This window comes from Macrosteles quadrilineatus, unplaced genomic scaffold (assembly GCF_028750875.1).
Source record: "Macrosteles quadrilineatus isolate MER2022 unplaced genomic scaffold, UCM_ALF_1.0 Scaffold_9__3_contigs__length_116548681, whole genome shotgun sequence".
Classification (NCBI taxonomy): Eukaryota; Metazoa; Arthropoda; class Insecta; order Hemiptera; family Cicadellidae; genus Macrosteles; species Macrosteles quadrilineatus.
In genome coordinates, this window is record NW_026542602.1 from 39,515,188 (window position 1) to 39,542,219 (window position 27,032).

Consider the following 27,032-nt stretch of genomic DNA (forward strand, 5'->3'; position numbering starts at 1 on the left):
CCTAATTTTAATAAAATCAGCGCAATCTGTCTGTTGCTCTCATTAACTATGACGATTTTGATTAGCCAGTTTTATAGGCTAGACAGGCTTATAGGCGACAACTTTAACATGGGGGGAATGTGTAATTAGCATCAATAGTCAAGGCGCCTTAAAATAAGAAAAGAAATAGCAAACCTAGAAATAATTAGAACACAGATGAAACCATTGTTGTTCGATAGTGAAATGTATTGTGAATAACATATCAAAAGTCTCCAAAAATATCTTTGGTGGAACACCACCATTTTTCCAAAATGGCCGCCAAATCCAGTAGTTTTTTGCTTTTTAATGAAATTCTGACTTTCCAGTCAATATTGGTGAGAAGTTGTTAATACATTTAATGTTCCTCCTAAAATTACCTTTAAAATGATACCTAATACACCTACAACCAAAAATGAACCCCATAGAAATAATAAAATATTTCAAATAATAATATTTTTATAAATTAATCTAATAGTCCAAGCAAATTAAAAAAAACTGACATAGGGTTCGTATAAATATTTGCAAGGAAACGTTTTATGGTTTTATTTTTATTGTTGTGGTGTGCAGAGTGACATACAAAAGTTGCAAAAAATCTGTCCTCGAGAAACCCGTGAAATAATGAAAAAAATGGCGGCTTTTCCCAACATTGGTCAAATTTTGAAAAAGATGCCACATGCTTTTTTGCAATATTTTCGAGATATTAAGTTAGGACCACCACCAATATTTATTGGGTAGTCAGTACTTCATTTCGATAGGGAACGCGTTTTTGGCCGCCATGTTGAATCTGCCATATTGGAAATCAATATTTTTTTAAAAATGTAATTACTCGTATAGTGTTGTGACACATCATTATGAACTAGATTTCCACGCTGATTTCAATGCTGAGCTGAAATCCGTTTTTAAATTAGTTTTTTTCGTTTTTAAAACGAAAACTCTCCCCTATACATTACTTATGAACGTATCGTACTTAGAAAATATCTTTAGATTATTTTTCTCCAGGTCCTATTAATGCTTGCAGTTTGTTCTAGCCTTAAAATATTCAGTGATGTAAGAGTTAAAACAGACTAGTTAGAGACGAGGTACAAACCCCAAGACAATATTAAATTAAAATTTTTTAAAATCAGTTTTTGTTGAAAGATTTATATCTCGGGTTTTTAATATGTCAACAAGTTCGTTCTGGTATCAAAGTACTGTACTCAGTAAATGTTTGGCTTCAATTTTATTGATCATTAAATAACACCTGACAAATTTAAAACAAATCATGTAGGCATACCTTCAATGAACATTAAATTATTGTTATTTTGAAATTTGTCTTTAGTTAAGACACATATTCCTAATTCTAAATAACTCCCAATAAGGAATCCATAGCTAAAATAAAAGTAAATACTTTACGAATAGCCATGAGGAGTTTTTCCCGTTTTCACTCTGCACAACACTACAAAATAAACCATAAAACGTTTTGTTGCAATATTTTAAAAACCATATCCTATATTTATCTTAATATAATTTTCAAGTTACACAGTTACAGTTATTTATAAGTAAAAATCTATGTTGAATGCTCTAAATTTGATTAAATACATAAGTTTACATTTAGTATTAGTAGTGGCAATATGCCGGTTTAAAGTCACTTGGGGCGTTTTTCCCCATAAGAATAACATGGTGAGCTTTTTTTTGACCACTTTTTTAAAAATCCAGCTCTCGGCCAATACAAGCCTATATAAATGTTCAATACCATTGTACAACTTCATTACTATTTCAAATCCACATCCATTCACACGTATATTCTCAAAATCATCAACTTGACAGTGCGAGGTTTGTACGCGAACTCGGGCGCGCTCCCGGCTCATGGCGCGCTCCCTTGGACATCCTTAGTGGAAATCCACGAATTCTAGCTACTTGGGAATCCAAGCCATTTGACATACAATAAATCACCCTTTCTCCTAATTACCTTTTCTACCAAATACATGTCTTTATACTTGGTCTTTAACAACTCTTATGTATAGAATCCTCCCCTGATTATATTACCATTTTCATCTTTCAAGATATAAGTCACAGGCTTTGTATTCTTTACTTCTGCTATTGTAAATAGTTCCCCTGTCCAATTTGGAGTATAACCTTTACTAAAAACATGTTTATACTTGGAAATCCTTACGCTATCACCTACCTTATATCTTGGCTTTTTAACTTGCACTACTTTAGAAGTCAACCTCTCATGCACATATTCTTAATACTCACTTGGTTAGGCTTCATTCCTATAGATCTATGTACCTTATTATTATATTTTCGAATTAACTTTGGAAGTAAATCTAACCATTTATAACTTCCCTGAGCACTAAATTCCCTATATAACCAATTCTTTAAAGTTCTCTGAAACCTCTCCACAATTGCAGCCTTAGTTGTAGAAAAAGTGTGATAGTGATTAATATTTAAGTTTTTCATTAGTTTGCTAAAATATTGATTAAAAAATTCTTTTCCATTGTCAGATTGAATGTTTTTAACCCCCTTTGGTAGAATGGTTTTAATGGCTTCTGTAACCACTAACCCTGTCTTATTCTTTAGTAGAGCAGCATAAGCTTTTTTAGAAAATGTATCTATTAAAGTTAAAATATATTTATTGCCAGAATTTTCTCTAGCATAGTTTTGCATATCAATTAAATCTATTTGTATGGTTTCGTTTATACCCAATACTTTAAAAGACCTTCTAATGAAATTCTTTCTTGCAGGCTTATGAAGTTCGTATGCAATTTTATTAATTTTTTATAACATCATCCTTTCCTGTAACTCTAAATACATCACCATTAGCCCCAATCAATAGATTATCTTCCATTCTTTTAAATACATAGTTTTCTGGTATATATGGTCTATTATCTATATACTTAAATCCACTTAAAGATGTGGGGTCAGCAACTAATAAATCAGGATTATATTCCATCAAATTAAAATTTTTTTCTCCATATACAAATTTTGATCCATCGTAATGCATAGCTTGTGACATTAGACAAATATCATCCAAATGTTCCCCCTCTGGTAGATTCCTTATAAATTGTTTTTTGGCATCCCAACATTTTTCTTTTTTATCAAAAGTTATAGTCTGTTCTTTTATAACACAGTCAGTTTCATCAATGGCAGGCTTAACACGTACTAACCTTTTATTATAAAAACTCCAATAGCTTGCTTCCATTTTTGGAACTTGTGAAACATTCACAGCATCTTTACTATCTGTACCTTCCATCAAATCACTAATTTTCTGTTTCTTAGCATTCCAAACACCATTCTCTGATTCTAAAAATTCATAATTAGTATCATCTTGTACAAATTTACCATCTTCTTTTCGTATTAAAGTCTGTTGTAAAGTGGGCACATCATCTAAACTTTCACCCTTTTCTACATTAGTAATTTTCCGTTTCTTAGCATTCCAAACACCATTTTTTGATTCTAAAAAATTCATAATTATTATTGTCTTGTACAAATGTACCACCATCTGTTCGTATTAAAGTCTGTTGTAAAGTGGGCACATCATCTAAACTTTCACCCTTTTCCACATTAATAATTTTCTGTTTTTTAGCATTCCAATTTTTATTCTTAGATTCTAAAAACTCATATTTAGTTTTACCTTGTAAAAAGACATCACCTTTTCTAGTTAATGTCTGTCCCAAAGTTGATACATCATCTACAAACTCCCCATCTTTAACATTACCAATTTTACGGTTTAAACCATTCCATCGTCTTGTAAATTTAAAGTAGGTTCACTACTAGCCCTGGGTTCTGCAGGCTTATTATATGGATTATATCTATCTATACTATTATAAAAAAGAGGTGGTTGCTGTATGTGTGTATGTGTGTATGGGAAAAGTAAACTCGAAAAATACTGGTCGGATTGGGCTGAAATTTGGCATGATGATAGCTCACATTCCCGATTAACATATAGGCATATTCTTATTTCAAAAATCCTTTCGGGCTCCGCCCCAGTGGCTCTGGAGTTTCCCATGTTAACCTTATGAGAAATGGAATTATTGAATCTTAACAGCTGTTTCAATTAAACAAGTTGGTTCTGTTCTATGATGTTCAATAGCATTAAAGTTACAAGGATTACCAACAGGGTGCAGCACTATTATTTCTTTTACATTTATGACAACAGCTAATTTGCAACCAAAAGGTGAGTGAGCGTAGCGAACGAACTTCAACCTGGAGGCGAGTTAGCGTAGCGAACGAGCTAACCTGAAGGCAAGTGAGCGCAGCGAACGAGCTCCAACCTAAAGGTGAGTGAGCGTAGCGAACGAGCTCCAACCTAAAGGTGAGTGAGCGTAGCGAACAAACTTCAACCAGGACGTGATTGAGCCATGCGAACGAGATAATCTTGAAAATTAAGAAGTTAAACGGAGCAAAGCCCGCGGGTTACAGCTAGTAAACAATAAAATGTATCTATAAACATATTTTTATTTAATAAACAATTCCACTTTCTCTCAATTCCTCAATAATGGAATCTATTTCATTATCCACTCCTGAGTTACCGGCTTGGCGACTTAGCCAAAGAAGTCTTAACCTATCTACAAGCTCATTAGGATCATCCCAATAAATATAGTCTATTTTATTACCAGTCACTTGTCTCAAACCTTCACCAACAGATTAAAAAAGAGGTTTAATTATATTAAGATATTTACTATGATAGTGGTTTAAATACCTTTTTCATGCAATCCAATTGTTGTCTCCACAACTAGTTTCAACCTGCTAGGAGGTCATCATCAGGTGAGTACAAGGATGAATTACGGTACTTCAAATGAAGGTCGTCAGGAACAGTTTTTTTACATTTACACAAATACACGACGAATGGGACGGGTGGCGTCGTCCTGTAATCCAGCTACTAGGAGGTCACGAATTGTGGATATTTATAGGGATGCACTGTGGATGCGATGCTCACTGGTGTGGATTAACGTCCGCACTAGTGAGTACTACGACTATCCGCAGTACTATCCTGATAATTAGACCAATTCGTAAATTACAAGGAAATATGTGGTTCGGATTCCACTATAAACTGTAGGTCCCTTAGTTGCCATTAGCTGTATGGGCTATTAATTAACAGCTGTGTCTAAGGAACATGTCGGCCTTAGTCACTAACAAGACTACAAGATCGCGCCACTCATCCTACACTCATCCTTCACTCATATTTGGGTTAAAATACGCACATAGTGGCGTCCCCATCTTAAATAATTGATATAATTAATGTTTGTTGACGAATGAATGTTGTTGATGGGTATGGGTAAAAATGGGATTTTCCCATTTTTCACTGTAAAAAGTTGCAATTTATTTCCAAACCATTTTGAAGAGATCATAAAAACAAATAATTTAGTATACGGTACAGAAGCGTTGTTGTATGCCTAACGGTTACGGTGAAAATAAAAAAGTGTACATTTAAAATGACCATGTTATTCTTATGGAGAATAAATAAAGTCTTAAAGCTTGCTTGTCTATGGAAATATTTTAGTGAAATTTGGAAATTTTGACTATATTGAAAAAACCCCGATTTCCGAGACTCCGATTTTATTAGACTTTTAGTATATTATTTCACATACTTATTGGAAATGTAAACCATCGAAAAATCTTTTAAAGCAATTTTGTTTAGGTTAAGTGGTTTTATTTCATATCTTGAATAGACTAAATTTGATCTAAATAACTGTAAACATAAACAACAATACGATTGGAATCATATGAAGTAAAAAATATCTGATTAACAGCAGTATTGCCAAAATAAACCTGTAAACATTATACATGTAATTATTTTTGTAATTAACTATTTGTGTTTTATTACTTAACTACAATTGAACGAGCGGAAGCGAATCCTGTGGAGTTTAGAAACAGCTGATTAACAACAGTATTACCACAGTCTAACAATAAATAATTATATTTACTTTATTTATATTAGACTGTGGTATTACGAAAATATACCTGTTAACTATATACATATATTTTTTTTATAATCTACTTGTGAACTATTACAAAATAAAAGAATTGAATGAGCGTAAAAAAAAGTATTGAAACAAATTCTATTACTTGACTCAACAGAGAATGATGAATTGTTATCCAAGCGTAGCAACTAATAATTAAGATATGGTAATTTTCATAATTCAAATAAGAATTACATAGTTTTTTTATAACTATCCCACCACCACTTCAGATAATTTAATGATTAAGAATATTAAATTGCATATATCTTTTAAGGATTTACAACATGGGTATAGCACAGACTAGGGATAAAAAGTTTTGTTCCCTATAGTGACCGAAATTGAAATAAGTTATTTACTACTAACAACTTAAGACAGATTTTTACCTATTTTCAACCCCATACAACACGTTTACTGTATATTTTTTTATCTTAAATCATGAATAGTTGATAGATAATACAGTTTCAAAGGTTTGTACCAAATTCGGTCTAAATTGGAGGATCAGAAGAAATTTTACAGGGAAAATAGTAAGGTTTATTATTTATTTTTATTTTTGGACGCCATATTGGAAAAACCCAATTTCCGAGACTCCGATTTTATTAGACTTTTAGTATGTTATTTAACATACTTTTTGGAAATGAAAACCATCAAAAAACCTTTTAGAGCAATTTTTTTAAGGTTAAGGGGTTTTTTTCATATCTTGACTAGACTATTTCTGGACCCTGAAGACTGAAGAGAAACAAAGTTGCTGTCTCTTCACATAGACATAATTATAAACAGATGTGTAGTGTGATTTTCTAAATATTTTATTTGTCAAAGTCACCACTCAGCACTCAGACCCATAATGACAAGTTATCAACCATGGTACCAGATACTAGCACTTCTTATCTTTCTGCTTTTATAGAGATAAGCAAAAGAATAATGAATCAGAATGGAGGACAAACCCCATCTGATTTCACCATTTTCACTTGGCTCTATCTGTAATGACTAAGCTACATGTATTGACTTGGGGTAAGATAAGTGCCATAAGGGGGTTTCTTACCTAAAAATGTTGTACCATCTATACTTACTTAATGGGGAGATTATTGTATTTCTGAATCAGCTGGCACTGCTGGCAACAATTTAAGATATGTGTATTGTGTTCAGTTTGAGATGCTTTGACTGTTGGATATTGAAGTAGACATCACAACTAAGAACCAGGAAGTTGGAAGGTCGGCCTTAGGTGGTGCCAAGTAAATGATTACAATGAAATATTATCCACTTTGTTTAATCTTCACCATTTTGGTTTGCTTTTGAGTTCACAAATGCAATATTTTCTCTTTCATATCATAGCTTTGCTTTTTGTATGGAGACAATGAGTCATATTTTGCTTTTCTAAATCAACTTAAATCTGGAACTGTCCAACAAGATTTTATTCTGAAATGTTGTGAGTACCACTACATCAATTTATAAATATTGGCAGTTTTAAGTGTCCGTGACTTCTAATCATTATTACATTTGTATTATTGATGATTAAATAATATTTAAAATGTCTTTAGAAAAACATTTTACATTATCCACATGTTTCAATGAAAAAAAGGTATAAATTCTTTCCCTGAAGGATGAATGAAAGCATTAAAAAATAATTGGCTGCCAAATACACTCAAATTTATTCAAACTAAAAGTACAAATTTAACTAACAATAACTTATCCAAAAGTCAATGCTTATACTAACAACTTTGCTAGTAAGACAACATAAGGCTAATACTTCAATGCATTAATATTGCATTTTTTTATCAAGTAGTATACCCTTTAACAATACAGTACTATTGTTAATACATGTTACACAGTTTCATAGAAACAAAAACAAATTAAAACATAGGTGAGTAAGTGTAAAAGTTAACAGTTTATTCAATGCAAATTTTAAAACACAATTTTTAAACTATTTTAATCTTACAGGAATTTAAGTAAATTTCTGTTAGTATTGCATACTTATAATGTGATATCATCATCATTCAGAAGAGGGAATGATGCTATTGAATTCCTTTAACTATCTTAAAACATATATTAGGAGAAACATTATAAAGAGTATTGTTATACATAAAGAGATTTGATGGACCACATTAATATCAAAGAAAATTAATTGTTTAATAGAATATCATCCGAAATTGAAATTTTAAATTTGGTAACCGATAAATAAAAGTAATTAATTGTCTTATAAAATAGCTTATTTAATATAAACCAGTCTAAGAATGGTTTTTGTTTTATACCTTGAACAAGCTTGAATAACCATTTATTTAAAACAGAAACATTGACTGGTTTACTTATAATTTTAAACATTAGAACAAATCTAAGTTAATTTAAAATCAGTCAAAAGTCTACGAAATAAAATCAAGTTAAGAAATAAGCTTAAAGGATTTTTTAAGAAGTACTCCTTATAAATAAAGTAAAATTAAACTTGGTCAAAAGAATACAAACAACTTACACTCTAAATTACTAACTTGTTATCAAAAATAATACGTCTGGCATTGCCTTTGTAAAAACCATGTTTAACCATGCTCTATAATAGTTTGTTAAAGTACAAACAATATTTACCTAGATTCGCTAAAACATATCTTCCTCAATTGTGAAACTTTAGTTTAGGTTTTCATAAACTTATTATCTATAAACTATTATTACTATTACACCTTTGTATAATCATGAACTTAAGAATACATGATTGGTTTCAAAAGTTATCTTACAAAATACTGAACACTGTCTCAATCAGGGAACAGCAGTACAATCGTAATGTTAAATTAGAATCACATTTACCTTAAATCATTAAGGCTGTTAAAGTACAGCCTAAAGATAGCTTAACATTGGCAAATCAAACTGCTCTTCACAGTTATATACCTCCAGTCCAGACAATCATCTTATCAGGCTTACTGCACAATACACTTTTAAAACATAAGTTACAACTTTTTGTGAAACGGAAACAACCCTTTTACCAAAGCTAGAAATGGTGTCGTGGTCTTCGGTAGTGCTTACTTTTGGTTCTATCAGGAGCATTGTAGTAGACAATGTATTTGATCAAAAACTCATTGTCTGAGTACTTAACATATACCTTCCCAGTAGTTGAGATTGAGGTGTCAGCATTATGAGGAGGAATTACCATTGAGGCATTTCCAAAGACTTTTTTTGATACCAGCACTTTTGCTACGATAAACGCTCTTTCTTCACCTGTAAAACATATTTTCTTTTGTAGCCTAACATTTTCTTATCTTAACTATAAACATTATATCACACGGAAAAAAAAATTGTTTATTTAGGATTTTTTAGAAAGAAATAAAACACTAGCAGTCTACTAGCTGTCTCGAAAAAAAATTTTTGCAGCAAGGTTTAATTTATTGTTATAGTAAAAATTATATTTCAACAACCGGTGCCGGATTTACCACTAGGCCGATCAGGCACCAAGCAAAAGGGGGCCGCAGAGGATTGAAAAAAACCTTTTTTAGATCAAATATTTTTTTAAACCATCAGCAAGGTTTAATTTATTGTTATAGTAAAAATTATATTTCAACAACCGGTGCCCGATTTACCACTAGGCCGATCAGGCACCAAGCAAAAGGGGGCCGCAGAGGATTGAAAAAAACCCTTTTTAGATAAAATATTTTTTTAAACCATCAGTTTGCCAAGATCGCAGGTGACGATAATAATGTCTCCGTCAATGCGGACCGAGGGAGATGTTTACGATTTCACGCGGGCGCGAAATGCAAGGATCGCGGCGGAATGACAGTGATGATGTCCCCGTGATTGCGAACCGCAGGAGACGTTCACGATTTAGCCGCTGCCACGAGTGTCGATGTTGATGTTCCCGTGATTGCGGCCCGTGGGAGATGTTCACGATTTCGCTGCGGTCGCGAGTGTTGATGATGATGATGTCCCCGTGACTGCGACCCGCGGGAGATGTCCACGATTTTGCCACGGCCGTGGGTGTCAATGATGAAAATTATGTCCCCGTGATTGCGGCCCGTGGAAGATGTTCACGATTACGCCGCGGTCGCGAGTGTTGATGATGATGTCCGCGTGATTGCGAAACACGGGAGATGATCACGATTTTGCCACGGCCGTGGGTGTCAATGATGAAAATTATGTCCCTGTAATTGCGGCCCGCGGAGGATGTTCATGATTTTGCCACGGTCACAGATACCTATGATGGCTTTGACTTGGTTTAGGAGGGATGTCCACGATTTCATCCATGATCACAGGAGTTGATGATGATGTCCCTTTGATGCATAGGAGATATTCACGATTACTTCCGCGATCGCAAGGAGTTTCCACCACAGGGGGAGGGCCGCTCAAGTAATTTAGCATAGGGCTGCAAGTACTCTAAATCCGGCACTGTCAACAACAAAGGAATAAAAAGAAAAATCAGATATAGAAGTTTGAATAAAAAGTGGTTTGAAAACTATCCATACATATTTGGACCATGGACAAATTTGAGATCATATTAGGCCTAATAAAATGAAAGAAATTGTATTTAATTTTCGGTTTATGCATACTGGTATTGTAGTTTTTTAATGTTTTAAATGTTGGAATTCTATTTCTCATACAACCAAACCCATGAAACAGAGAAGCTTAGATGAGACAGCAAGTAATATTATATATTTGGGCGGATAACTTAATACCTAACCTCAACAGTTTTATCATAGCAAAAAGACAAATAGTCTAGTAATACAAATAATTTATTTACCTACGGTGCCTGAAGTCTGTAGGTGCCTGTCTTGTAGGTTGTTGAGCTACTCGATGCACATTTCGCCGCTCAGTGCAGCATCTTCATGGAGTATCTTCTAACACTAGATTTCTTACACTACTGTAGAAACCTAGTGTAAGAAGATACTCCATGAAGATGTCACACTGAGCGACGAAATGCGCATCAAGAAGCTGAAAAACCTACAAGACCTTCAGGCACCATAGGTAAATAAATTATTTGTATAATACAGGTCTTGTCACTGGGTTCAAATAACATTGAATTATAGCCAGTCCAGTGAGTTATCAGTGTCCAATTGAACGGGTGATCTTACAAAGCTACATTAGGGACATTCTGTAAGTGGCGAGTTTATTTTTAATTCATTTGAAGTGCAATTAGGCTAAGAATGAATTTTTAAAATATTATAAGACATCCACGAGAATCTTAAGCTTATTATACGTACCATTGCCGCGGTTGGAATGGAAGTTAGCGTAGTCAGCATCGTCAGAGAAGCTAACTCCTTTGCCATATTTGTTTCTTGTAACACGTCGCCAGTCCAAGTTGTCTTTAATGATAGATGGTACATTATAAGCGCTGGTTGAGTGGACAAGGGTTACCTCTTGAACGGAACCATATCTGGATTTGTACTCCATTTTTTTAAGCTCGTACATTCCCTCGAGGTAATTGTTATGAACAATTGTAACTCTTGTAATATCAACCTGAAAAAGAATGTTAGATAAACGTCAATTTTATTTACATATTTAACATAAATATATAAAATGTAGTAAAATAAATTGTAATATACTAAAAGTTGAGTAGACGTTCAATTGATTGAAAAAATACTATGCAAAAGCACGCATAATTAATTGATCCTCAATGACAGAGCTACCGAATACCGATGGAGGAGGTTTGATGTTTTGGGAAACTACTTTTAGTATCATAAGTCTGGACTATCGAATGATAGGTTGTTCAACCTTCTGTGTATCGGACCCTTCCTTTTTAGATGATCTAAGTCCTTTAAAATTATGTGCTACTAATTCATGATATGATATGACTATATCATAGAGGGTACCTCGAGACGGCCCTTATGCCAACCCTTTCTTTAAGCTACACATTAGACTGTAGGAACCTGCAGTTAATTGCCATGTATGATTGTTCTTGGTTCTAGGACAACACAATACCACAAAAAGTTTATCAGCTCCCCATACCTGCATACTCCGCCTCAGCTATCCCTCCAACCATTCGTAGTACGAATAAAGAGTTATGACTGAGACGATTGCTTTATCTTGCTTACTCATTACAATTATTAAAGATATTATTATATAATTTGTGAGTTAATTTTTATAATATTTGTCATCATTGTTTGCAAACATAAAAAGTTAGCGATTTTTAAAGACTCAAAGAATAATGTGTACTAGGAAGTTGTGTGTACTGCAAGTATTATTATTCAACCAATTGACAACAACTTATAAGTGTAGCTCATCACAGCATTTTATGCAAGATAGTTGTACTGCTAACAAACTGGCCCTCAAGTTAGTACGTTGAATCTAACCTACAAGCGCTAGTGTGCTAGTGGCAATCGAGCCTTTAGGCCAACAGTGGAAAGGTAGCTCAGTTGGCTAAGGTGTTACACTAATGTGTGGCTTAGCTGGAGTGGAGAGCCAACCTTAAATAAACGTGTTTGGCTTGGGTGTAAGATGAGGGCAATGAGTTTAGTATGGGTTAAACATAAATAACACCAGTTTTCCTTCTGTTTACATTATAGAGGAGGAGGACACCGATTTTTCTTTGTTGGCTCTTATTTTGGTTGAAAATTATCATACAGTGTTAAAAAACATATAAGCAAGATATACTTCTCGGAATAAAAAATATTCCTGCCTCAATGGGTTAGCTGGAACAATCAATTATCCAAATTATACCATATTTAGGCTATTTTGAAGGAGTTCCTACTTAACTTACACATGGCAAAGAAAGAGTGATCAGCAATATTGGTGATAAATCACTGAGGACGTCAGCAGACTCTTCATACTCAGCAGACTCTTCATACTCAGCATACTCTTCATACTCAGCAGACTCTTCATACTCGGCAGACTCTTCATACTCAGCAGACTCTTCATACTCAGCATACTCTTCATACTCAGCAGACTCTTCATACTCAGCAGACTCTTCATACACAGCAGACTCTTCATACTCAGCAGACTCTTCATACTCAGCATACTCTTCATACTCAGCAGACTCTTCATACTCAGCAGACTCTTCATACTCAGCATACTCTTCATACTCAGCAGACTCTTCATACTCAGCAGACTCTTCATACTCAGCAGACTCTTCATACTCAGCAGACTCTTCATACTCAGCAGACTCTTCATACTCAGCATACTCTTCATACTCAGCAGACTCTTCATACTCAGCAGACTCTTCATACTCAGCAGACTTTTTATACTCAGCAGACTCTTCGTACTCGCCATTTGTATTTCCATTTTTCTTGGCTAAATATTTTAACAAAGGATGTGACATGCCTGAAAAAAATATTATAAGTCAATTTGTGATACATAAATAGATTATTGGTTACATTTTGAATCCTTAACATAAAGTTCTTATTGTTGTACCTAATTGAACTTTGTTTTGTGATTATTAAGTGCTTTCTGTGGTTGAACCCATTTTCTGATAAAAAATTGTAATAGTCTATAATTTATATTTTTTTACCTGATTTTGATGGTTTGCAAGCTTATTAAAGTTTATCCATCCAGCTCAACATACTCACGTCAAATTTAATCAAAATTGAACCAAAGTTTCTCGAGTTATCGTGTTCACAGAGAAATTTAAAATAACTAAATTAATTGATATAGAGTATAAAAATATATTACAAAATTTCAACGAATAGTGTTTTTGGCCTGTGCATATCAAAATGAAAAAGTCAATCAGTCCATATTCTAAGTCTTTCAGTATTACCTACGGTGATAGTAGCTTCTTTCCTATAAGGGAGCTTATTTCATAAAATACTTTATGTTTATGGTTGGTGCGCCAATGGCTGGGTACCTAGTTGTAATGAAATTAATTTAATGAGTTAACAGTTACTGTAATTGTGGAATGATGAAAGAAAAACACTGAGTTCACAGGTTATGCTTAATTTAATATTTAAAACACAGTAAAAAAACAGAAATTATGTTAAAAGTTCAGAATACACAATGAATTTAATTAAATTGAAAAATGTGTTTAACAAATACGATTTTTAGCGGACTGTATAAATGAGTGAATTTAGTAGAAAAATGCTAACGGAGGACGCTATATGCATCCCTGCCGTGTGAGTTTCGTTAAAACACTGACTCTTACCCTGATAAAACATCCCTCAAGCCCTGACGGGGCAAGGGAAGGAGTTTTTAGAAAGTTACGTACAATTTGGCAGGAGCTCTTAACACTTTAATTACCGGTACTTTGCTTTAATATTTTTATATGAAATGGCGACCATGTAAGAATTTTCAGCCAAGTATGAATGTAGATGAGTACCCTATAGGATGAGTGGCATGATCTTGTACTGAATTGTAAATCCTACTATAATATTATAAATGAGAAAGTTTGGATGTATGGATGTATGGATGTATGGATGTATGTTTGTGACAAGTGAACGCGAAAAATACTGGTCGGATTGGGCTGAAATTTGGCATGATGATAGCTCACATTCCCGATTAACATATAGGCATATTCTTATTTCAAAAATCCTTTCGGGCTTCACCCCAGTGGCTCTGGAGTTTCCCATGTTAACCTTATGAGAAATGGAATTATTGAATCTTAACAGCTGTTTCAATTACAAGTTGGTTCTGTTCTATGATGTTCAATAGCATTAAAGTTACAAGGATTACCAACAGGGTGCAGCACTATTATTTATTTTACAATTATGACAACAGCTAATTTGCAACCAAAAGGTGAGTGAGCGTAGCGAACGAACTTCAACCTGGAGGCGAGATACCGTAGCGAACGAGCTAACCTGAAGGCAAGTGAGCTCAGCGAACGAGCTCCAACCTAAAGGTGAGTGAGCGTAGCGAACGAGCTCCAACCTAAAGGTGAGTGAGCGTAGCGAACAAACTTCAACCAGGACGTGATTGAGCCATGCGAACGAGATAATCTTGAAAATTAAGAAGTTAACCGGGGCAAAGCCCGCGGGTTACAGCTAGTAAATAATAACATTTTTATGTTTAAATTATTGATTTCTAACTGAATGCACCCCAAAGATAACAGCACTAAGGTGATCCTGATTGTGTGTAATATTATAAAAATTAGAGGACCCATTCCGCTCAGCAGCGTTGAAATAAAAATCATACCCGAGAAATAATCATATTTATGATTTTTGATTGAGTAATACAGTATCTTGAACTTAACTGATTCAAACGATCAATAGCTCAAATTAAAGCATATAATTTACTGATTATTTAAAGTCTAAAACATAAAAAAAACATAAACAATACTGGAGCTACTGTATTGATTTTTAATCATAGAAAAACCTTATAAAAATAACTTTTATGTTGGTTGTTCACCTTGTGTTTGCTTGAAACTAATCTGATTTGAATAACTTATAGCTTAAATGGAAGCTGGTATTTCACTGAAGGTTCTTAGACCAAAGTATAATATAGGATTAATATGACTTATAACTGGTGAAGTACGTCTTAAATTGAAGTAAGAATTTGAAAATAAATCATATTTATGTTATTTTGGTCCAGTAATACAGGGGATAAATATATGCTGATGCTTGATGTGAAATCTGTGCGTGCATACCTTCAATTTGAGACCTCAATCATGAAAATCGGTCAGGTAGAAGAGCCAAATGAACTCAGAAAAGAAAAACCAAATTTGTTAAATAAGTAGGCCCTATATAAGATAAATGAATCACACCTAAAGACTAAATTAAGTTTACCAAACCTCTCAAATTGTATGCATTATCAGGTTTCAGGAACTATGCGATATTAGAATAGCTAAAATTACCCTGTTTACCCTGTTCTTATAACTGTTTTGTAAAAATTAATTTTCAAAAGTTTATTTTTTTTATTGGATTAGATATTAACCTATTGTTGTTAAATGATTCTGTCAAATAATAATGAGCATGAAAGTGGTAATTTTGTCAAATTTTGCTACAAATGCAGGAGCTAAACCACGGTCAGACACAATGTCAAAACTGGCCAACAATTTTGCTGCGGAAAATGATTGTAGTTTCATCCAAAAATTTAAAATTATTACTAGGGTTGCTTTCAGAGAGGTGAAAGCCAGTTGAGTGGAACAAACGTGATTTGATATTTGTATAAGTAACTAAATGTAAAAAAGTCAATAGATGTAATAAATGCTGGTTTTATTGATTACAATTATAATAATTCAAATTTACCTCTTCCAGAAGTGCATTATGGTAGTTTTGGCCAGGAAAATATTACAGTAAATGGAATCTGATATAAACATCCAAAAAGGGCATTAAAGTATAAAAAAGAAAGGAAATTTAACATTCAAATTCAACTGTAGCCTACAACAAAAACATTGGACTTGATTTTTCACCCTTAAAATCTGTTAAAGTAGGTATTTAAGTATAAAAAAACAGTAATAATTAAAAAACGAGTATTGTATAACAACAGGAATGGAAATTTGACATTTAAATTCAAATGTGCAACATAAACATTGGTCTTCATTTCAACCCTTGCAATCGGTTAAACTCAGCTTTCTTTGCTGGAAATAATTTATGATTGTTAATACCAAGTATTCTTGATGGAGGATATGATTGTAATGTAACTAGAATGTAGGTCTTCTGCCATTATTAGGACGATTTAGCGATGGCATTTTAATACTGGCCTTGGCTATTGGATACAGAAGATTTTGATGAAAAAGCTGGCTACAAATTTAACATGGGGATGGAATGTCTAGTTGTATTGATAGTCAAAGATAAAACATAGGCCTACGAAAAATGTAGGAGTAGGGCTATTTTAATGTAAGACTCAAATGTAAAACACCTTTAAAAGACTAAAATGAACTGAATTATCAGTCATGTAATAAATAAATAAATAAATAAATGTATTTCAATGTGTAAAAACTGCAAAAAGACTTACTTATTGAAAAATAAAATAAGATGGCTGAAATGTAGGCCTAAACATAAGTAATAAGAAAACATCACATTCAGCTGATTTAAGTGAAAACAGAATAATAATAAGTAGGGAAGACATGCCTTAAATATACAATGTAGATAATATAATTAATTAGAAATTAGTAGCCTACTTCTGGACAGGCCCAGACAATTATCCATGGTGGAAGACAATTATCCATACCGTGGTTAAAAGTGTACTTCTATAAGCCCAGGTTTACTTATTACGGTTGTAACTGGACGTATGTATAGTCCGTGGCTTGGCAATCAAATAACAGTATTTATATAGGATAGGCTACTGTTATTAATATTTGAAATTACTGAATTGTTACCAAATTACTGTTTCACAAAATGCAGATTCCATTTTCAGCCGAGCCATTAAAATGAGGATTTGCCGAACAATTATTAATATTACAGAATACCGTAGTATTTAATGATATACAACTTTTCACATTTCATAAATTATATGTTAGTTTTGCTATGGTCAAAGGTCCATATCCAAATGATCTTTTCATTTGGTTTTTATGTAGTAATTTGCTAGAATCATTGACTTTGTATAAAGTCAATGCTAGAATACTGTAGATGGTTTGTTAAGACCATATGCAAGCATTTTTGAAATAGTTTCTCCGTTTAACCAACTATTCCAAAAGATAAAAATTATATGGTGCAACACAAATAGGTAAACAACCCGATCACCTACCTATAACCTACACTTTACCTTCCTAATCTAACCTTACTTCAAAACACTTAATGTAGTCACGAATACTCATAAACCCCGACCTACCTTCCCCACAGGCCTAAATTAGATCAGTGTTCAATCTGCGTTTTATTAATAAGTGTAATAACTTACTGCACCGTCGATGTAATTCAACATAATATAACCTGTGAGGTATTATCATCGGTATTATAGGATTAAATATCGATTTCGATGCGGTTCGATATATCGCTTTTTAAATCCTGATTTCTAACATATTGGCTGTTTCTAATCAGCTGGCAACAAATAGGTTCCCAAGAAAGTAGTCACCGGTCCGTATCCCTCCGCTCCTTGTTTATGCTCCGCGCATTGAGAAAGTAGTTCCGTATATTTTCTCGATTTTCAATGAATTCCACGCCTTAAAAAAATGTTTTAACGGCATTTTCTTGTTTATTAAAATCATAGGAATGGTTTAAAAACGTTTAAAAGAAAAGTCATGAAAGTTCAGAAATACCTTATGATTCTCTTGTTTACATTTTTATTGTAAACAAAAAACTGTCATAGCTACTTTTAGTCCCATAAGCCTAATGTTAAAAATTGGAAATTTTAAGTTTTTTTTAAATTGCATTAGCATTATCTAATTGAAATTTGTTTGTTTAAAAACCATCTCACTATTAGTCTATGTAATTTTGTTAAGTTTGGCTGAAATGCGTTCAGCCGTTATTGAGTGATGGTGCTTTATTTGTTGCATTGAAGTTGATCCCAAAGAGCTTCGCTCGCTCCGCTCAATAATATACTAGTCAACTAAAAATAAAACTATAAATACCGGTATTATGATTCTACTAGTTGCTTTGCCCTTGCTTTGCTATGGGGTGAAAATTCATAAGATAATAAGTCGGTTTTTTTTAATCTACTACAAGAAACAGTTGCAACATACTTTCCAAGAAACATATGGAGGCAAAGCTCAATCGTACTTATTGATTATTTAAATGAAGATCTCTTTATGTATTACCAATACTATAGTACTAGTAGTATGTATACTACTAGACTGAAGTAGACGTGCCATCTATATGGACCAGCTGTAGCAAATTTTTTGTTCAAAAAGAACGTAGTTGTGTGAGCCAGTCGCAGAATGCGCTAGTGACTAAAACTCCATTTTCTACCTTATTTTTTGTTGCTGGCCAAGTTGATGGGTCATAACCAGAGAGCACAGAATAGAAATAGAGAGGGCATCGGGAGAGTGAAGTGAAGCCACCTGAAAATCGGTGTTGCCCGTATAAGTGGTGGGGAGAGCGGTGAGTCATCCTAGTCCCGCGCGTCTCTGCGAGTTACTACTATGCAACATTCATAGACTGATGCATGTTACTGGAGTCAGGAACGGTACAAAACAACATTTTTATAATATTAACAAGTGTTGGAAACCAAGCATGTAGTTTATTTTCCAAATTATTTATATGAACGTGTTTATGTTGGTAAATGGGTTTTCTTAATGTGTAATTGTTTCATTGGCATCTTAACACGATTTTTAATAGATATAGATTGAGTAATGTACAGAAAAAAACATTCAAAAGCATGCAGTTTATTTATTATCGTGCATGTGTTATATTTGAAATATAACAAAATAATGTAAAAACCCCATTTGTAGTTGTTTATTTTATGAACTAATAATACTATATGGGACCGAGCTTTAGAGAAATTTCGATATCATAGAAAGTTTATTAATGGTTATATTTTAACATATAAAACTAAGCTCATATAGTTACGCAACAATGATGATTTAGTCAACTTTCTGGTTTGGATTTTGTGGTTGATAGTCATTAAGTACGCGAAACAATAGTAACACGGATAAAATAGCTATTATATGAAATAAATATATTATTTATATAAAAATTGTATAAATTAGAGTGCAAAATCCTGTGTTTTTGTAATGTGTAATTCATTTATTGCCATTTACACTTGATTTCTAGTTGTTTGAGCAAAGTAAAACAAAGGATATTTTTGTTTTTTAATTAGCCTACATGAAAGTCGATTTAGGCGTCATCTAACAAAGGTTGTACCATTTTTGGGACAGTAAAAGTATTTTTGAACATATTTATGAACAACATTTTGTTGTCAAATGTTTTATGTTCAAAGTTTTATTGTTAAAACATGTAATTTACCATGCAAAATTTTGTATTATTGTTATGTGTAATTGGTTTATTGCCATTTATACATGATTTGTAGTTGTTTGAGCAAAGTTAAACTTACCCAACAAAATAAATTTGTTTTAATATCCTTATTAAAAGTTTGTAAACAGGCTTCAAAGTATTGTGTTCAGTATAGGGCCGATTTAGTCTTAATTTAGTTATTAATTACACAAAATAATAATTAAATTAACGTGAATAGCAATTTTATGAATACAAATGTTACCGTGATTATATTATAAATGTATAAATTAGAATGAATATTGAATGCATCAATCACTGTGTGCGTAGTAGTGAGAGATGTGTAGTCGCAAGGCAGCGCCTGAGCGACGGCGGGTCCCAAATTTCGCTTCCTCTTCTACCTGATTTATTTCCAAAACTATTCATCATTAATTTTTCCAAAAAATATATGTTATGATTAAACTCAAGCTCTCAAACTTTGCCGCTGACAAAACTTTCCTGACCAAAAAATGAAAAAAATTCTAGATCACTTACTTTTTCATGTTCTAATTCATAAATTAATAATTTCTTTGGGTTTTAACGGCTGTTAAAATTACAATAAAATTATTTTTCCTATTCCAACCTTACTGTCAGTGAGAAGCACTAATTTTTAGTAGCTGTGCCAAATTTGGTAATTTTAAGTCTACTCTAAGTGTGTCTAATCATCGTACATTTGGAAAAGGTGATCTACCACTACATGCAGCAGTTGCCAACACTTGCCCGTATAAGTGGTGGGGGATTTGCTTCACTGCCCGCAATGCTTGCTGGATATACGTAGCCCCTCTATTTCTATTCTGTGCTCTCTGGTCATAACAGTTGCTATAGCTCAGAATAAGTCATTCCATTAGTTTGAATTAGTTAAGTAGATTGTGTATTATTCGACAGAAATCAGTAATTTAGATCAGCACAATCTGTCGGTGGCTCACATCAACGACGATTTTGGTAAAAAAAAAAACTGGCTACTAATTTAACATGGGGATGGAATGTCCATTATAAGCATTTTATATAGGTATGCTCAAGCGCACAGCTGATTTCTAGCGTTGAACGTCGTTTGCTCCATAGAGGTATATTTTTTAAGTTAAGCACTCAATGTTATTTAGGCTAGGGCCACACTTGGCGACTTTGACGCGGCGACAAAGTCGCGGCGTCAATGAATGAAAGTGCGTAGCATTAAATTAAATGGAGGCGGCCACACTAAGCGACTCGCGACCAGCGACCACCGGCGACAGAAAAATAAACGCGACCGGGAGCGTTTTTCGGTCGCGGCGACAAATACGCTCCCCATGTTATCTTATGGCACCGGCCATACTAGGCGACAAGTCGCTCGTTCACACCCCCTTTGCTGCTCTATTTTCATATCTATATTATTTAGTTTTGGACTGGCATGGAAAATATGCTTTTAAAATACAAATATTTTCATCGACAAAATAAGTGTTGGCATATTTACATGTGTCCTCTAGCATATATGAGATTTTACTCGTCTGGTATAACAGGAAACTAAAACCTCGTGTATTTTTCAAATGTCGTGCGTTCAATGTCAGCCACATAAAAAAATACTACAAAAAGTTACAATATCAAAAACACCATCCATAAACAATGATGTTTCAGGTAATTCACTCCATACCTGTGGTTTCTCATCCTTTTAGCGAATTTTCCAAATAGAGAATAAATTATTACGGTTTGCATGGTAGGACCTAAGCCCGGGACCGACTTATTTTTCGTTTTGAGGTCCTCAGAGGCAAAAAATCCCTCCGTTAAAATTCATATATATAAGTACATATGTATCTATATACATATGCAGTGTATATATTTTATATTTATATAGGGCTATGTGCCCATTAGGGCGATAACTTAAGCAAAATTGATAAGATTTTAATGGTATTTGGCACAAATGTTAAAACCAACGTTAATTCAAACGGGTTCGCAAATTAGAATGATCAGACTATGAGAATGGGGGTTTTCGGGGCTTTAGTGGGGTATAACATTAGTTCTTTCTTATTTTTGACCCTAAAACATAAATTTCACAATTCCCTTCCAAAAATGCCTTATAATGCCAGTTTTTATGGAGAATAAACTGTTGTAATTTGCTTGTTTATAGATATATTTTAATAACATTTTGCAATATTGTTAATTTCGTGCTAAGCTATCAAAATTTTAATTAACAAGCACACCTCATTAGGTTACCTTATCTGTACCAACAATCCTAAGCATAAATTTAAATTCATCTTATATAAATTGGAAATAAATCCGACAAGTTTAGGTGAATATTTTAGTGGAAATCTAGCCAAACAAATGTAAATTCAATTAGTCTGCAGGTTTTTTTGCGGCGGGGGTATTTAGATATACAAGAGATTGCAACATCAAGCATTAAACAGTGATCTGACGATTTAGACGTCCACATTGGTTTTAGAAACACAATTTAACACTTCTATTTAGTAAAAATTGTTTTCCTTTGTTGCAGGTAAATGGTTAAAAACTATTACGTGACCTAGTACGAAATATAAAGAGGCACCGGTGCACGTACGAAAATACTTTAACTATATGATTCGATTCGTAAGATTCGCTTGAATTGTATGATACTGCAAATAATAGTAAAAACATCAATGTATTCTAAGATCATCCAAAAACATACATAAACAGTCATAGATACTTATTTATTTCCATAATCAATGACACGATTTTAAAATTACAATACAACATCTCGAAACTCTATTTTTACTGGTATGGTAAAAAGTAAACTGAAAGGTTGAAATTGTCGCCTATTGTGGCCACCCCCAACTACTTTGTCGTCGCGACAAAGTCGCGCGAAAAAAAGTCGCCGCGTCAAAGTCGCCAAGTGTGGCCCTAGCCTTACTGTAGGCGAGAGTTAAGAAGTCCTCTGAGCCAGAGCGAATGAATAAGAATAAGAATAAGAATATTTATTTTCCTTTTGACAAAATACATGCATTTGGAATCGTCAGTTAAACAAGGCATAATGATCACAAGGCAAATTCAATATCAATCAACATGCTTCTACAAAAACTCTCAAAAATTCTACAATAAATAAATAAATATATAATAATAAATAATTACTGTATGTTCACAACTAAAAAACTAAAAGATGCAAGGTCTAATTCACATGCAAGTCAAATAAATATCACATATCAAGAGTCAAAACTTAAAAATAGGTACCGTAACAACTTAAAAATAGGTACTTAGGGATGCTGCTGGTATATTAAAAAAATCATTCCAGGAATACAGTGGGTTGGCCAATAAAAGGTTTCTGAGGTTGGTTTTGAATTTTGAAAAATTCTGGTTTCGGGCTTCATATGGGAGTCTGTTAAAAAATCTTAAACTTAATAAGCTGTGTTGAACTTGACTTTTTCTTAATCTAACAAATGGCACATCAAAAAGGTTCTTAGATCTAGTGTCATGCTCATGAAAATCCTCTCTCAAATTAACATTGTCTATCTTACTTTTTAAATTTAATAGGCACACAAATACATATAAGCTAAAACATGTCATCAAGCCCTCAGATACAAAAATGGGCTTACAATGATCTGTGGACGTTGCATCAGCCAGCAGACGTACTGCTTTCTTTTGCAGTAGCAATACACATTTTACATCTGGTGCACTGCCCCATAGCCTCAAACCATATAAAATTACACTTTCAAAAAGGGATTATTAAGCAGTTTTGACATAATCTTTAGGCACACACATTTTCAGGTTTCTGAGCAAGTATAGGATTCTAGACAGCCTACAACAAACTAGATCTATATGACTAGCCCAAGTTAGCCTACTATCCAACACAATACCTAGGACCTTAACACTCTTTACCTCGTTATTTCTCAATGAAAAAATTTCTGACTCAGTTTTGTCTTCATTTAAAAGAAAGAAATTAGCCCTAAACCAGTCAGCAGCCTGATCCAATGATTGCCCCATGGCAGTTTCCAGCTTTGACAAATTTTGTTCCGTAAGTACCAGCGAGGTATCGTCAGCATAGCTGACGATCCCTGCATCAACATTACCTGTAATATCATTGACACTTAACAGAAAAAGGAGGGGCCCCAACACTGACCCCTGAGGCACTCCATGGTTCACTTCCCTTAAGGTTGACCTCATACCATTCACATGAATGATCTGCTGCCGTCCTCCCAAGTACGACCTCAGCAGCTCAATTGAGTTCTCCTTGACTCCATAGTGCTTCAACTTGATTAACAACGTGTCATGATCGACAGTGTCAAAAGCCTTACTGAGGTCACAAAAAGTAACCCCAGTAAAGCTGTTCCCTTCAAAGCCCCCAACAATTTTAGCTACCAGACAATCAATTGCATCAATTGTCGATAGATTACTGCGGAAACCATACTGGGAGGACGTCAACAGATTGTTGCACTCAAAATACCTGTACAATTGAGATTTCAAAACTGCCTCAAAAATCTTTGAGAAAATTGGCAAAATGGACACTGGCCTAAAAATTTGCACACAGTCCCAGCTGCCTTTTTTGTGAATAGGCACTGTTTTAGAAATCTTTAAAAAATTTGGAAAAACACCCTGCTTGATACACATATTGATACAAAATGTGAGTGGAAAAATTATATGCAAAATGATCCTCTTAACTAATGAATTTGAAATGTTATAAAGATCCTTACTTGTAGAGTTCTTCATCCTTGATACCAACTCAAACACCTGTGTTGGACTAGTCTCTTCAAATTCAAATTGGCTGTTGGGAGAAGGAGTCACCTGTAGCATCTGTTGGGCGGATGTCGCTGCCACCCTAACTGCCTCTCTCGCTGACTGTACAGAGTTTGTGAAGAAGTCACCAAAGTCATCCGGTAGCAGTGAAGTTGACCTCGGACGACCAGGAGTCGTTTCTGCCTTGATGATGTTCCAGGCCATAGCACATTTATTTGATGAGTTTTCAATTTTTGAGGCATTAAATTCGAGTTTAGCCTGTCTCAGGTCACTTCTGTATTCTCGCTTCACGCTGCGGTACAAGTTTTTCAATTCAGGTGAATTTTCAGATCTAAGAAGGTCGTAGATCAAGAGCATTCAATTTCTCTTCTTAAGTAGAGTCTCATTTAACCATGGCAACTTTAGTTTGTTCTTCTTGCGGTATGTTGAAGGCTTGGGTTTTATGCATTTGGTAGGCACACAGTAGTCCATTGTAATTACAAAAAGGTCCAGAAAAAAAAGTTTAAAATTTTCTTCTGCGTTAACAGATGTTAGCACCACCGTACTTCAGTCAATGTTGTCCAGTTGTGACACAAAATATTGTATCTCTTCTTCGGTGAACTTCTTTACCCACTTTGTAATCATTGCCTGGTTGGAGACAGATTCCATGATGTTGCAGATAAATTCTGCACATAATGCATCATGGTCACTGATAGCAATCTTTTTTACTTCCACTTTGAGGCAAGTGTCGTCTAAATCGGTAGCTATGTTGTCTAGACAAGCTTTTTGGCGGGTAGGCTCATGATTTTTACAATAAATATTAAGAGATCTCAGTAAATTCAGAAATGAAGCTGACCTTGTGTCTTGAGTAAGGATATCCACATTAAAATCTCCACCTATTACAAGGTGGTTGTCAGTTCTCAGGTTGCAAAGAGAAATTACAAGTTCTTCAAAGGCAGTCAAAAATTGTTCAAGATCACCATTAGGCGAACGATAAACTCCAACAAATAAAATATTTACAAAATCTAAATGAATTCATACAAATTCATGGTGAAGCTCACGGCAAAAGTTTGAAACATCAATGACCTTGAAATTGTTTGCAAGGGAGTTGGCTAAAAATAGAGCCACACCCCCATGTTTCATCTCAGTTCTACAAAAGGCACTCGCCAACGTAAAACCGCACACCTTCTTGCAAGAAATCATTTCGTTGGTTAGCCAGTGTTCAGACAAACAGAGCACCTTAAAGTCATCCAGTGACAACATAACCGCCAGTTCAGGGATTTTATTTTCCAATGATTGTACATTCAGGCACAACATACGGATGTTGGTAATTCCATTTCTTGACCCTACCACACTGGTACAGGTGCTATAGCCCTGTGCTAATGTAGGTGATAAGTTTAATAATAAAGGTTAAAAGTGTCCTAGCTAAAATACAAATAGCTGTAGAACTATGAAAATATCCCAAACAAAATGTAAAGATTTTTATTTGAGGTTTTGAAGTATATTTAGGTGAAAACTGTGACTTCTCTGTGTTCTGTAATTTTAATATGCCTTATCAGGACCCCTTTGCCTGATTTAACCAAGTTGAAAGTGGAACTAATAGAAGCTAATTCAATAGTGCTATGATTAAGAATATTGATTATTAGATACAGTAGTCTAAAAATAAAACTCTTTGATTAATAATAGAAACGTTTGAGATTCCTGCAGCAGGTAACTATCAATAAACCTAGATCATGATCATACTCTATAGAACCTACTTTTATTTAACAACCTAACTTACAACTAGGACCACAGAAAACATACTTTAGTATGTTTTCTGTGCTAGGACTTACTTATATTCAAGTAGAAGTAGAACAAGTCAAACCAAAGGAAAGTCCACCAACAAACGGGAAACTATTGTAATTTTATTTACGTAGGCCTAATGCACAAATGAGAGATTACGATTCCCCTTATCGCACAGTGAAGTGAAACCAAAACCAGTGTCAATTTTTTTGTCAGTCGTAGAAATATCTAACAGGCACCGCTTTCCGCTAAACCCACTGAGCTAAAATTATAACTGGAGGTAGCACTGCCATGGCAGAAGTCTGTCAAAGCGAGTCGCTGATTTTGTTAGGTTGGTATAGCAGTTGGTTTTCTTATCATAGCAATAACATGGCTTCTTAGAACTAGGTTGGTATAGCAGTGAGTTTTTTTGTCATAGCAATAACATGGCTTCTTATGGACACCCACCTCACGCAAACATGGCGGCTGGCGACACGCATCTTTGACATCCAGTTAGAATTATAGCTCAGTTCAGTGGCTAAACCGGGGCGCCGCGCCGTCGCCTGGACTCCATCGATCCATCGATGCTGGACTCTGGACTGGACTGACTAACCTAGACTAACTACTAACTAACTACGCACGCAGAAAGGCAGAACTCTAAGCAGAAGAAGAGAAAAAGAACCCTCTACCATAGAATAAATAAACACCTAATAATTAATTTAGTGTTTATTTATTCTGTGATTCTACCATCGTAGTGTCAACAACTACTGTATAAGCTCGATTCTCATAAAGTAGTACAGGTAAAATAATACCAAAAATAGCTTATTCCCTATATGGGAAATTCGCTAATACAAAAACACTCCATATAAACAACAAAATTTGTACATTCATGAAATTTCACCCGTAAGTTACTAATAATATGAGAAATGAAGATCCGATGAGTCCCCAAAATTTTGGGCGTCCTAAG

At 34.1% G+C, this 27,032-nt stretch overlaps 1 protein-coding gene across 1 annotated transcript; it reads right to left on the minus strand.

Moving 5' to 3' along the window:
* Positions 1 to 8,427: 8,427 nt before the first annotated feature.
* Positions 8,428 to 26,221, minus strand: LOC129003341 (uncharacterized). The gene is made up of 4 exons (XM_054431634.1): positions 26,137 to 26,221; positions 12,625 to 13,184; positions 11,129 to 11,384; positions 8,428 to 9,155 (listed from the first exon to the last, which is right to left on the minus strand). Exons 2-4 carry the CDS (start codon positions 13,180 to 13,182, stop codon positions 8,929 to 8,931), a joined length of 1,041 nt encoding a protein of 346 aa, XP_054287609.1. The 5' UTR covers positions 13,183 to 13,184; positions 26,137 to 26,221; the 3' UTR covers positions 8,428 to 8,928.
* Positions 26,222 to 27,032: the final 811 nt, after the last annotated feature.